Source organism: Panthera uncia, chromosome B1 (genome assembly GCF_023721935.1).
Source record: "Panthera uncia isolate 11264 chromosome B1, Puncia_PCG_1.0, whole genome shotgun sequence".
In the NCBI taxonomy this organism is placed as follows: Eukaryota; Metazoa; Chordata; class Mammalia; order Carnivora; family Felidae; genus Panthera; species Panthera uncia.
The window spans coordinates 138,965,628-138,980,717 of NC_064811.1; the positions used below are offsets into that span (position 1 = coordinate 138,965,628).

The following is a 15,090-nucleotide window of genomic DNA, read 5'->3' on the forward strand; positions in this document are numbered from 1 at the left end:
ACACACACACAATGTTGTATTACTCAGCAATCAAAAAGAATGAAATCTTGCCATTTGCAACTACCGTGGATGGAACTGGAGGGTATTATGCTAAGCGAAATTAGTCAGTCAGAGAAAGACAAATATCATATGACTTAACTCATACGAGGACTTTAAGACACAGACCAGATGAACACAAGGGAAGGGAAGCAAAAATAATATAAAAACAGGGAGGGGGACAAAACATGAGACTCTTAAATATGGAGAACAAACAGAGGGTTACTGGAGGCGTTGTATGTGGTGGGAAGGGCTAAATGGGTAAGAGGCATTAAGGAATCTACCCCTGAAATCATTATTGCACGATATGCTAACTTGGATGTAAATTTTAAAAAATAATAAAAAATGAAATGAAATAAAATAAAATAAAATAAAAAGAAATTGTTTGGTTTTTAGTTAAGATACCTTAACTGTTGTTGCTATTTACACAAGAATCTAAGCTCATGTAGGGCTGGAACTGTTATGAGTCTTGCCTGATGCCCCTAATGAACTGACAGGATCACAGTAATAATTCCTATTAATGTCTTAATCCAAATTAGTGCTTTGCATTTCTTTCAACTTCACATTTCTCAAGGATAAAAATTTTATTACCTGACAATGGGGCAGCCAGTTATTCTGGGCACAATTACATGTTTCCCCTAAAAATGATTCAATATACTTATGCAAATATTTTACTTCGTACTCTACAGACTGTAGACTAGGCGACTAGTTTTTTAGTAACCTGGTTTGGATCCATTAAGCAAGGAGATTTAAAAATCCTTTTCTGCCTATCACGGTTACATTCAAAACATCACGACACTGCTTTTCTCCAATGCGGGTTGCTGGACGATGCCAGTGACAGGTCGACCCCTGAGACACTGGCAGCCGGCCTGCATGTCGCAGCCTCTCCACGTTCACAGCCCTCTAAAGCCAGGGCAGGGAACCCACGAGGAGGGAGATTCGTCCCCGCGACCCAATACGTCTGAGCGGAGCCAAGCGGCCCAGCTCAGAGGAGCACCCCAGAGACGGCTGTCAGGCCAGACGCGCATCACGTGAGGCTCCCAGTTCCGGGATCAAAGACGCGCGCCGCACGTGGGTTGGGCGCCTGCCTGGGACCCCCAGCATCCGCGCATCCCCTGCCCAGCAGCCCACCCGGCCTCCACTCGGAAAAGTAAGCCTGGAGCCAGCGCGTCGCGGACCCCACTGCCCCCCTGGGTGTCTTGTCCCAGAACCCCGAGTCCCGGGCCAGCCCTGCGCAGGAAGCGCCTCCTCCGGCCGCGGTCGCACCGGGTAAGGGTGGCTTCCCTCCGCAGTCTCCGCCCAGCGCGCCCAGCAAGGGAAGAAAGGGGTTCCGGGGCCAGCCTCCCGCCACTTCCGTGCACTCACGTCCTCCATTCTGCCCCCAGCCGCCATTTCCCGAAGCCCGAGGCCAAAGTCCGGGCCAGCCGGCCTCTCCACCTGCGCCGCGCGCCGCGGGCCCAGGAAAATTGCCACCTTCTAGGACTTAGCGGCCCCCACTTCAGACACACCCCTTCGACTCCCGCTCCGCCTCCGGCGGGTCCCGAGCCCCGCCTTCTCTCTCCCGATTGGCCAAGGCGGAGGGGCGTGTCCCGCTCTGAAACCAGCTCTGTGGGTCGCTTTGGCTGGTCCTACCTTCCAGTTCCAGCGATCTCTGCTGAGGTCGGCTGTTGGCCGGAGACTTGGGCATTGAAGGTTGTGTTCCAAATCCAAGAATTTAACTATTTTCGGCTGCCACTTGCTTCTTTTAAAAATATTAATTTTTCATCGTCTTCCTTAGATTTTGTTTGCAGACACAGCTCTATGCATAAGTAGAAACAGCTATAGAATCCTATCGCTCCCATTTATACCTGGAAACTCCACTAGCAGAATGACAGGAACAGAATAAAGATTCTAATTTACATGACATATTTACGGATTTCGCTTATAGGAAATGAAGCATTTAGAATTTTCAGGGCTTTTTTTTTTAGTGGAATAAAAAACAAAACTTTAATGAAATTTTCTAAAAATACATGATCGTTGTAAAAATGTAAAGAAAGTAAAAATTTCTGCTAATATCAGCTCCCTAATTTAACCCTACTAGGGAGGATATACACACTTTCATACTTTTAATAGAACTTTAAATTTTATTTTTAGAAAGAGAACAAGTGCAAGCAGGGGAGAGGGATACAGGGAGAGAATCTTAAGCTGTCCCCATGCTCATGACCCTGGGATAACGACCTGAGCCAAAATCAAGGGTCAGATGCTCAACCAACTGAGCCAACCAGGTACCACCCATACTTTTTAATGTGTATTTTTACACTGCATATAATGTAATCCTGTTTATGCCATTGGTGAAATAAAATTATTCAAACATCAGCCAAGGAAAACATGATATAAGACTCTACCTGATCTTTAAAATCTCAGGAAATTTAGAGGTGTCTGGGTGGTTCAGTCGGTTGAGCGTCTGACTTCAGCTCAGGTCATGATCTCACAGTTTGTGAGTTGGAGCCCCCACCCTCTGTGCTGACAGCTCGGAGCCTGAAGCCTGCTTTGGATTCTGTGTGTCTCTCTCTCTGCCCCTTCGCCACCCATTCTCTGTCTCTCAAAGATGAATAAATGTTAAACAAAAATTTTAAATCTCAGGAAATTTAAAAATTTCCTGAGATTCTGAGTTATTTATCAAGAGCCTTTTCTAGGCATTCATTTTCCTTTAACATTTTATCTTGAAAAATGTCAAACATAGGGAAATGTTGAAAGACTAGTATAATGAACATCAGTGTGGCCCTCACATCGATTCATCAGTTGTTCATGTTATGCCACAGTTGGCTGTGTGTGTGTGTGTGTGTGTGTGTGTGCGCGCGCACGCGCATGCAAGTGTTCATACACATTTTTTTTTAACCAAACGTTTTGAAAGTTAGTTGAAGACATTATGAAACTTCATTCCAACTACTTCAATAGCTAAAAATAAGGACGTCCACACTGAGCATGGGGCCTGCTTGAGATTCTCCCTCTCTCTCTCTCTCTCTCTCTCTGTCTCTCTCTGCCCCTCATGTGTTCTCTCTCTCTCTCCATGAAATGAAATGAAATGAAATGAAATGAAATGAAATGAAATGAAATGAAACGAAATGAAATGAAAAAAGATAAAGACCCGGGCTCTGGAATTAGTCATGAAGGTTAGAATTCTGCATCTTACTAGGGGTATGATATTGGGCACTTTATTTAAATTCTCTAGGAGTCAGTTATCTCATCTGTAAAAATGGAACTGTTAATAGATATAATTTCAGAGGGATTTTTGATTAAATGAAATAATGCATGTAATGCTCTCAGTACAGTGTTGCCTCTAAGCACTCAGAAAGGTTAGTCACCTTTTTTGTCTAAGTCAGTTTTATTAAAGTATTATTAACATGCATAGTCACTGTTTTAATAGTACATTAAAATATTACATTATTCAAATAGTTCAGGAAGACTTTTTTTCTGGAAGTTGACATTTTTCAAAATAAAAAAGTTGGCGGGGGGTGGGGGGAGATGATGGTGCCCTTGGTAGGCTAACAGGCTTCATTGTGGGAATAATCTGTGATTACTCTGTGCAAACCAGAAGGGGGAAATGGTGTTAGGAAATAAAATTTTGAAGTTTGCAAGATTTTATAGGAGTGGGTTGGTAGAGGAGTGAGGTCAGGCTAGGAGGTGTGCTTCAATAGGAGACGGCAACTTCCAGGGATTAGAAAGAGTGGTAGAAAACAATGCTCTGTAGAAAGGCAAGTGAAAATTTAGAAAGAAGAAGAAGATTTAATTTTAGGCCTAGCCACGCAAGCATAGTTATGTTTAGTACGTCCAGGGGAAAAGTTAGAAATAAAGAAAAATATATTGGGGCACGTGGGTGACTCTGCTGGTTGAGCATCCGACTTTGGCTCAGGTCATGATCTCACGGTTCATGAGTTCAAGTCCCATATCAGATTCTCTGCTGTCAGCACAGAGCCTGCTTTGGATCCTCTGTTCCCATCTCTCTCTGTCTCTCCCTGTGGTTTTCTATCTCTGTCAAAATAAATAAATGAACCTAAGAGAAAAAAAAGAAATAAAGAAAACTATATAATTGCCACTAATATATAATTGCCCCATAATATATAATTGCCATCTACTCAGGGAATATAAACAGAAACAATGGGTTAGGTAGTGGAATACAGTTCTGGGGAACTCTCTTCAAAATTCCAAAAGGAATTCTTATAGAACTCAGGCATAGATGAAATGTATGGGAAATTAAAACTTAGTCATTATCAGGGAAGATTGTTAAAATCTTATGTCCATATAAAATTCTAGTGTTGGTCAAAGCAATTTAAATAAGCAAAGCCCCATAAAAGAAGTTATATTTATAAAGGTATGTGACATTTCATTGTTGCACGATTGAAATATTTTTAGTGGAAATTCTTGCATTTGTTTACCTATGAGGAATAAGAAGATAAAGAGAACCTGTTTTTCTGCCAAATGGTTCACCTTTAGATTTGGATCTAATTTCCAAAGATTTCTATCTTTCCTATAAATGTTGTCACCATCAACATTATTTCGAGCACAGTGCTTAGCTCGATCACAGATACTAAAGTGTTAATAATATCTCATTTTTTAACATCAATATGAAATATGTCCTTAATTCACTTTATAATGTTAACAACACAACTTCCATTATTCAGCCTACCATAGTATCATGTATAATGCAAACAATAGGTGCTTAATTAATATTTATTATTGATTTTATTTTTATTATTTTTTAAAACATTTATTATTTTTTTAAGTTTATTTATTTATTTTGAGAGAGAGAGAGCACAATCAGGGGAATGGCAGAGAGAGAGGGAGAAAATCCCAGGCAGGCTCTTTACTGACAGTGTGGAGCCCCACTTGGGGCTCAAACACACGAACCGTGAGATCTCACAACCTGAGCCCAAACCAAGAGTTGGATGCTTAACCGACTGAACCACCCAGGCACCCCTATTATTGATTTTTAAGTGAGATCTCATTAGCTACTAATACTGATTTTAACTTGGCTTTTTATTTTTAAGTTTACTTTACTTATTTTGAGAAAAAGAGAGAGACATAGCATGGGAGGGGCAGAGAGAAAGAATCCCAAGCGTGTCAGGGGTTCTCTGTCAGTGTGGAGCCTGATGTGGGGCTCGAACTCACAAACCATGAGATCATGACCTGAGCTGAAATTAAAAGTCCATCACTTAACTGACTGAGCTACCCAGGCGCCCCTAAACTGGATTTTTTAAATCATTTTAGATTGAGTCAATCCTAGCTAGACTTGTCTACGATTCTCTTAAGCTTCCCTGTACCTCTGTCAGGAATGCACTTATAAAGGTTTGTAGCTAAGCTTCTCTTAGATACCTAGAGAGATGCTGCTGACAATTTCCCTTTCAATGAACAGACAGAAAAAGTAAGTCTACAGTTATTTTAATGTATCAAATTATTTTTGGCTTATATACTTTTCCTAGAAATTTTTTTCTCTAGAAAGAAGTTTAATGGTAGTGTTAAATGGTGAGCAATTGGAAATATTCTGCCATTTCCATTTATTCCATAAATTTTGGGGTCTTTGAGAGCACGAGGTCCCACAAATAGAATACAATTGTAACCAAACACTTCAAATTTGGGTGAAGAAGGTATATTTAGAGGTCCTCAGAACCTATGAAATTTCAGACTTGTTATCCAGCACCTCCTCCCACGTTATTGGTTTGTGTTCTCCTGAAGTTCTTGTGCTGACATTTAAAAACACACTTGTTTCTGAAGGCAGAAAGATTTATTTTAGCTCCACTGACTAATGCGGGAGTGGGAGAACAAATTTGCTAAAACTTCCAAAAATAATTTATCTTTGGATAGATACCAAGTATGTGAAGTTTTAGACCAAGAATTTTTTTTTTCTTTTAAAGTTTTAGAAAAGCATTTACAGAAACTTAGGATGAAAATGCATTTTGTAACCTTCATGAAAATCAAAGCTACTCCTTAGTTATTCTAGAGCTAATCTTACCTGATCTCTGCTCACTTCTGATCTGTAATCCAGCCAAGTTAGTTTTCAGCATTTTCATGGGTGGATTTCCTTATTTCAGAATAAACCAGAAGACGGGCTTTAAGCTTTTTGCAGTGATCTCTCATTTAATTACGTTCTAGGTATTTAAGAAGCAAATTTTTTGTTTCATTTATTTATTTAAAAATTTTTAACACTTATTCATTTTTGAGAGACAGAGAGAGACAGAGCACGAGCAGGGAGGAGGAGGAAGGAAGACACAGAATCCGAAGCAGGCTCCAGGCCCTGAGCTGCCAGCACAGAGCCCAATGCAGGGCTCAAACTCACAAACCTTGAAATCATGACCTGAGCTGAAGTCGGTCGCTCAACTGACTGAACCACTCAGGTGCCCCAAAATTTTTGTTCTAAAATGCAATTCATAATTCAGTGTGCTGCAGTTTAAAGCGCATTTGAAAGTGTCTTCCAGTAACTTACAAAATAATTATGTTGATTTTCCAATATTCAGAAAACCTTATAACTTCCAAATCTCTGAAGTTGTTTGGACCAAGGTGAAATAAACCAGGATATGTGATGATTTTTTGTTTATAACACCTTTGTTAATATAAGCTAGACATGGGCTTATTCTTTAAGTTAAGAAAAAAATTAAGTTACTTATGGGGCGCCTGGATGGCTCAGTTGGTTAAGTGTCTGACTTCGGCTCAGGTCATGATCTCACGGTCCGTGAGTTCGAGCCCCGCATCGGGCTCTGTGCTGACAGCTCAGAGCCTGCAGCCTGTTTCAGATTCTGTGTCTCCCCCTCTCTCTGACCCTCCCCCGTTCATACTCTGTCTCACTCTGTCTCTCTCTGTCTCAAAAATAAATAAACATTAAAAAAAAACTAAAAAAAATTAAGTTACTTAGAGTGTTAAAAAGGAGACAAAACAAAAGACAGAAACAAATAATATTTAAATTTGTTCATGGGTGTGTCTATGCCTTGCCTGTCTAAGTGCAGTGTTTATATGGTCATCACAATTGACAAAGCATTTACACATTTGAAAACCACATACTATTTTGGTCCTTATGATCGTCCTCAGAGCTGGGGTTGTGTAATATTATTACTTGCACTTTATTTCACTTTTTAAAATCTCTTTTTTAAATGTCTATTTATTTTGAGAGAGAGAGAGAGAGAAAGAGAGCACAAGTGTGCAAGCAGGGGCAGGGCAAAGAAAGAGGGAGAGAGAATATCCCGAGCAGGCTCTGCTCTGTCAGCGTGGAGACTGAGGTGGTGGTCAATCCTACAAAGTGGGAGATTATGACCTGAGCCGAAGTCTGACGCTTAACCGGTTTAGCCACCCAGGTGCCCTGGTCATTTGTTAATAATAGAGAAAATTGGAGTCTGATTTCATGTTTGGTACTCACTTAGTCATTTATTTATTCATCAATGAATATGTATTAAAGTTCTCCAATATGGGACCCTGGTAGGCCCTGTAGCAAAGTAAAAATTCAGTAGGTTTTGTTTCCTTTTATTATTCCTTTCCTCCTGGCTAGTCTTTGTAAATGCTGATCTTGGATTTGCCTTAGACTCTTGTCTTTAGAATGAACCTCTACATGGACTGAGTAAATTATACTCACGAATTCCCATCAGGCCTCAGCTTTCTCCTAATTATGCTTTAGTACTCTGTTATGGTCTCCAGCGTCAGCCCAGTTTTCTGGTATCTCCTGTCAACCCTTTCCCATTTTTACCTTTCTATTCTTAGAGTTCACAGTTGAAAAGGATTCCTAGACATTCTGATACGTGTTTGAAGTAGAGCAGGAGCAAAAACAAACTTTTGGAGAACGAGGAAATAATTTTATCATGGATGCGGTGGCAATTGAATTGGGTTCCACAGAGCAAAGTAGAAAGGAAGGGATATTTGAACTGAAGGGCATGAATAAAGAACGCCAATTAGAAGCTATAGTCTTGTACGCTGAGCTGAGCAGTAGCTCCCTAATTTGGCTCTGATTCAGTTCTGAAAGATAAGTAAGCTTCACTCTCTTTCAGGAGACTCCGAGTCTAACCCTTGTGTGCTAAAAAGGTCCTACTTCTTTTTCAACTTGACCTTTAAAATGTTTTTTAATGTTTTGTTTATTTTTGAGAGACAGAGAGAGAGAGAGAGCAAACGAGGGAAGGGGAGAGAGGGAGGGAGACACAGAATCCAAAGCAGGCTTCAGGCTCTGATCTGTCAACACAGAAATGGACACAGGGCTCAAGGTCACAAACTGTGAAAGCATGACCTGAGCTGAAGTTGGATGATTAACCAACTGAGCCACCCAGGTACCCTCAACTTGAACTTTGTATCTCTTTTATAAGGCTCCCCAGTTGGTGGATTATTTAGCGAATGCTGTTGGGAAAGTCAGCTAGCCATTGGGAAGAAAGAAAAACTGATCACTCCCATATTTATTAAGCCAAAATAAGTTCCTAATAGTTCAAAGATTTAAACATAAAAATAAATGAACAAAATTCTAGGGAAAAAACATTGTAACACAGTGGAAGAAAAAAGAGAGACTTTCCATGCATGACCCCAAACTCAGAAGCACTAAAGAAAAAAGTGCAATACATTTGATTACATAAAAAGTTTGAAACTTCTGCATGGAAAAGAAAAAGACAACTTAAAATTAAAATATAAATGCTAAATGCCAAGTAACTGAAAACAATCCAAATATTTATTATTTGTGGAATAGTTAAGTAAACTATGTATCCATACTTAGAATATTATCCAACAACTTTTTAAATGAGGTAGATCTATATTTATTGGCAAAAAGAGGCTGTATAATATAGTTTGTTGTAACAGTAGTTTGCAAAATAAGAGTCATGCTATGTAGTAAAATAAAATTAAATGAAAAACTTTTGCATATCAGAAGACAAGAAAGTGAAAAGACAATCCACATAATGAGAAAATATTTGTGAATCATATATCTTAGAAGGGGTTAATATCCAGAATATAGAAAGAACCCCTACGACTCAAAAACAATGACAACAACAATACTAACAAAAACCAAACTACTCAATTTAAAAATGGGCAAAGAACTTGAACAGACTTTTTTACAAATAAGATATCTAAATGGCCAATAAGCACACGAAAAGATGCTCAGCATCATTAGTCGTTGGGGAAAGGCCAAACTACAATGAGATAGTGCTTCACACCTACTAGAATCTAGAATGGCGATCCTTAGAAAAATGAAAGATAACAAATGTTGGTGACAATGTAGAAAAATTTGGAACTCTTGTACATTACTGGTGGGAAGTAAGTGATGCAGCCAGAACAGTTTGGCAGTTCTTCAAAATGCTAAACATAAAGTCAGTTTAAGAGAATTTCACTCCTGTGTATATAGCCAAAGAAACTGAAAGTGGGCACCCACACAGGTACTTGTACATTATTGTCTATTACAGCATCGTTCACAATAGCCAAGAGGTGGAAACAACCCAAGTGTCCATCAACAGATGAATGGATAAATAAAATGTAGTATGTACATACAATGGAATATTATCCAGCCATAAAAAGGAATGAAGTTCTGATACCTGCTACGGTGTGGATGAACCTTGAAAATATTACGCTAAGTGAAATAAGTGAAACCCAAAAGGACAAATATCATATGATTCCACTTCTATAAGTATCTAGAAGAAGCTGATAGTAGATTAGAGATTACCAGGAGCTGGGGAAAGGAGAGAGTGGGAATTATTCCATAAGGAGTAAGAATTTTTATTTGGGGTGAGGAAAATTTTTGAAAATCAATAGTGGTGATGGTTGAATAATATTATAAATGTAATTAATACCACTGAATTGTACACTTAAAAATGGTTAGCATGGCAAATGACATGTTATAAATATTTTACCACAATAAAAATATAGTTTTTAAAAAGTCTGGAATATTGGGCACCTGGGTGGCTCATTTGGTTAAGTGTCCGATTTTGGCTCAGGTCATGATCTTGCTGTTCCTGGGTTCCAGCCTCGCGTCGGACTCTGTCCAGGCTCAGAGCCCAGAGCTGTTTCAGATTTTGTGTCTCCTTCTCTCTCTCAAAAATAAATAAACATTAAAAAAATAAAAAATAAAAAGTCTGTAATACACACACACACAATTGCTTACCATGCAACTATGAATTATTGCATGATCCTAACTCTAACTCACATGATAAAGAGCTAATTTTTTGTTATACAAAAAGCACTTCAAGTTAATGTTAAACAAAAAAAGTTTCAAAAAATGGGCAAATGATAAGAACAAGTGGTTTACAGAAATAGAAATGCAAACAGCATAAGTATGTTCAACTTCACTCATAATTTTGAAAATGCAAATTAAGACAACAAAAGATGCTATTTTTAAATTTTATTTTATCTTTTTAAATTTTATTCTTATTTTAGAGAGAGCATGAGTAAGAGAGAGGGGCAGAGAGAGAGAGAGAATCCCAAGCAGGCTCCGTGCTCAGCGCCAAGCCTGACATGGGGTTTGATCCTACCACCCTGGTGTCATGACCTGAGCTGAAATCAAGAGTTGGCCACTCAAGTGACTGAGCCACCCAGGTGTCCCAAAAGATGCTATTTTATTTATCAGATTGACAAAGATGAACAGTATTATAACATTCACACACTATTAGAAACAGTATGAGTTACTGCAACATTCTGAGAACAATTTGGCCAAGTCTGTCAAACTTATCAAATCGACATTTATCTACCTTTTAAATATTTATCCTTTAATTGTAGGAATTTTTCCTGAAGTTATACTAGAAAAAGTAAGAAAGATATTTGTTTATGGACATTTGTTGCACCATTGTATCTGAAACATCCTCTTTATTAAAAACAGTAACAATCTAGATATATGTCAATAGAGGACTAAATATAATACTGTACCAATGAAACTTACCATTAAAAAGCATAGGGGTACATCTATAACACTGATCAATATGTACTGCAGAATGATATACTGAGTAAAAAAAAAAAATCTCAATTTGCAATTATATGTACATATTTCCACTGGAGGCAAAATAGCTATTCATATATTTGTCTTTGTATAGTTATGAAAATGTTCTGCAAGAATATACAAGAATCATTCATGATTACCTCTATTTGAGTAGGACTGAGGTTGTAGAAAAATGTTTTGTTTCTCCTGCACTATGAAATTTTTACTATGTATGACTTTTTAAAACCTTAATTTTTAAATTTTTAATTAAACAGGTAATTCATGACTTGCAGTGAGCATTTTTTGTGCATATATTTCTCTAGATATTTTTCTGTATATTTTACAGCATAAATTTGCATATTAAAACATTTGGTTTTTCTAGTCCACATACATTTTTTCCATGAATAAAATTATTTTTTTCCCTCTATCGTAAAACTGAGTTTTTGTTTTTATAACATATGTAGGTCCATTTTGTTTTTGTTTTGTTTTAATTTCTGAATAGTGTTCTAATTATGAATACCATAGGCTATTAACCAGTTTCAAATAATGGATATTTAGCTTGCTTTCAGTTATTTGTTATTTAAAAAAAATTTTTTTTAATGTTTATTAGTTTTGAGAGAGAGACAAGAGAGCAAGCAGGGGAGTGGCAGAGAGAGAGGAAGACACGGAATCTGAAGGAGGCTCCAGGCTCTGAGCTGTTAGCACAGAGCCTGACTCAGGCTTGAACCCACACAACGTGAGATCATGACTTGAGCCAAAGTCGGGTGCCCAACCGACTGAGCCACCCAGGCACAAATGAACATCCTTCTTTCTTTCCTTTTCTTTTCTTTCTTTTTCTTTTCTCTTTTCTTTCTTTCTTTCATTTTTTTTATTTTAGGGAGAGAGAGTAAGCAAGGCAGGGAGAGGGGCAGAGGGAGACAGAAAATCTTAAGCAGATTCCATGCCCAGCATGGAACCTGATGCAGGGCTCAGTCTTACAAATGTGAGATCATGACCTGAGCTGAAATCAAGAGTCCTGTGCTTAACTGACTGAGACATCCAGGCACCCTTACTTTTTTTTTTTTTTTTTTTCTTATGTATACCTGTGCATCTTGGTGCATAGGCAGAGGTATATTTCTAGAACAGGTATGATGTTTTTATAATTAAAAATAGTTTAGAAAAGAATTGTGCTTTGGAAAATCCGTAGAAAATTTTCTTTTAGAAAAAAATATCCAACAACATACATAAAATATATATTTAAAAGATGAAGTTGTCCCTTGGTGTGTCATTGGAAAGTAGCCAAGAGAAATAAAATGGGAGAAAAAGGACTTAAAAATCCATCTCATTGTCTAAATGTCTGAAACAGGGTTGGTTTTTGAATTATATATATTGAATCAAACTTGGGGAATCGTAATTGAAGAAATAAAGGAAGGGAGGAAGGAAGGAAGGAAGGAAGGAAGGAAGGAAGGAAGGAAGGAAGAAGAGAAAGGAAGGAAGGGAGGGGTGGGTGGGAGGAAACATGAACAGAAATGCAGGGAGGAGTCCTCCGGGACTGCAGACCAGGGGAGGCTGAGAGGAAGGGTCTCCTCAGCGCTGAGCAGGGCTGTTGACTCAAGGGCAAGGACCGCGCTTGTTTATCATAAATAATGCCTGTCCACTCAACACATGGCAACCGGCCACCCCCTCTTCTTTCCCTATACAGCCTTTTTCCAGCCACCTGAAAGTAATAACCCTGAATTTTTTTTAAAGAAGTATCATTTTCTCATTCTTTTCACGTTTTCAATTGACTTTTATCCTTTAGTGAGTGAGAGAGATGAACAAATTTTAAGCCAGGTATTCAGAGTTTAGAGAGCTAAAAAGAAGATAAAAATCTTTCTCATCTCTTTAGATACTAGTACATACTGTTTTTCTGTCTGACTCCCAATAATTTTTAATTTAATTTATTTTTTTAAGTTTATTCAGTTTTGAGAGAGAGAAAGAGACAGAGCATGAATGGGGGAAGGGCAGAGAGAGAGAGACACACACACACACACACACACACACACACAGAATCTGAAGCAGGCTCTGGGCTCTGAGCTATCAGCACACAGCACAACGCGGGGCTCGAACCCACAACCGGGAGATCATGACCTGAAACGAAGTGGGACGCTCAACCAACTGAGCCACCCCAGCACCCCTTTAATTAATTTTTTTAAGTAATATCTATTGCCAACACGGGGCTCAAACTCACAACCCCTAGATCAAGAGTCACAAGCTCCACCGACTGAGCCAGCCAGGCACTCTTGTCTGACTCCCAATAATAATTATTTCCTGGAATCACTAGAAGTATTCTGCTTATGCCTTACTCCCCCCGCCCCCACCCCCACCCTGACTATGCCTCAGACACCCTAAGGTGGAATTTATCACACACAGCCCAGAACTAAATATGCAACAAATGGTGGCTGAATTGACCTCAGTCAAGGAGAAACACGGGATAAGGTGTAAAAATAAGACGCTGATGGAATGTAGGGAGTGGGGGAAATAGAGCAAGGAGGATGGGCTAGAAGGAGAGATGTGGGAAGGAGGAACAGAGATGAGAGGAACAGTAGAAGAACAGAAAGGAGCACCTGAGGGGTTGAGGGGAAGAGGTGTGGAAAGGTGTTGAACTGGGGAGCCACCCATGCTCTTCATTAATTAGATCAATACACGGATAATAAGATCTATGTGAAACAGCCAAAGGGCTGATGGGGGACAGTGGGTAGGTAAGTAGTGTAGGATGTCTGAGGCAAAGCAGGGGGAACCCCCCTCCAACACTCAAACATCACATGCTGACAGTGAGTGGTGGACTAATGCCAGGCAGTAAAATGGCTACTTGGGTGGCAGGGTCCTTGGCTGGGCATCCTGTCACATCGCTGGGCTACCAACAGCAGTGAATTTCTCATTTGGGCAGGTTTGTTGTGGATCCTGCCATAACCTTGCAGCTTTACTCCCAGAATGCCCTGCATCTGGGGCAGATTCACTGGCTCAGGTCTGGGCATTAACCCCCGAAGGCACTGTCAGAGTCTCTTAAAGAGGCTGATGGAGGTGGGGGGAGGACGGGGAGTGAGGGAGGGGTAGGAGAGAGAGAGGAGGGCAGCTATCTCTCAGGCACCTCAAGCCTTAGGTAATGAACAAAACATTCTCATCTCAAATTTTTAGAGACTGAAAGAAGTGTCTGCAGGGCATATTTTCTTTGATCTCAAAGTATACATAACACACATATCTCTGCCTTCCACCCCTAAACGCTTAGAAGTCAGCTTCTTGTTTTAAGGAGGCTTTTCATTCTGGGCACCCTTTCCCATGTCAGCCTGGGCACACCAACATGGCATGGAGAAAGACCCTTGGAGCCAGAAAACTCAGCTTGAATTCCAGCTCTACCACTTACCCCTCTGAGCTTCATTTTCCGTTATCTATGAGATGGACACAGTGATCTGTGTCTCATAAGGTGACAGGAAGTATTAAATCACGTGTTGAATCTATTTGGGCCTTGGCACATATGAGGAACTCGTGAAATTGTAGCTTCCTTCCTGTCTCCTTCTCTGTTTCCTGCAATTCTCCATATGCAAATTGCTGGAAAGGAGGGGCCAGTGCACATAGCTCTCTCTGTGGGTATCCAGCACAGCACTGCATGTAATTAAGTACTTAATAAATGCTCTTTGATTAAGTTCAGCAGCATCATAGTGGGTGAAAAACACTTTGAGCAATCACCCTGATTAGATGTTTTTCCTTGGCAGAAATTCAGATGGCACCAATGATGAACTCAAAGTGTTGTTTTGGCAAATCACATAATGATACTTCAATTCGTTTCTCCCCAAGATGGGATGATAATCCTCCCACCTGTCTCACAACTCTGTTTCTATGCCATTGGACAGTCTGCGGTCTAGAATTTGAGGGCCTGCCTTCTGGTCCATAACATAATTAACCAAACATAGAAGCAAGAGATTGAGAAGCTAGTCAGAGAGACTGAGGAAGTGGTTTGTTGCTTCTTACCATCACTCACCCCTCCAAAGCCAGGAAAAGACGCGGCTTTCAAAAGGAACCCAGACGTTAGTTAGCTCAATTCTTCTTGCCCTTCTGCCTTTGCTGATTTCTACAGGAAACCAATTTATGCCAGGTGCTTGCGGATTCTATAGGATTGCCTGAGGATTTGGGGAAGGTAG

The 15,090-nt window shown here is 39.7% G+C and overlaps 1 protein-coding gene across 1 annotated transcript in view; it reads right to left on the minus strand.

Moving 5' to 3' along the window:
- The window catches only part of TMEM192 (transmembrane protein 192), a 31,206-nt gene extending 29,644 nt beyond the window's left edge, over positions 1-1,562 (minus strand). The window contains exon 1 of the mRNA XM_049631286.1: positions 1,402-1,562. Within this exon, the coding sequence (XP_049487243.1) occupies positions 1,402-1,428 (27 nt within the window). The 5' untranslated portion in view covers positions 1,429-1,562. The remainder of the gene's footprint in view (positions 1-1,401) is intronic.
- Between the last annotated feature and the right edge of the window lie 13,528 nt (positions 1,563-15,090).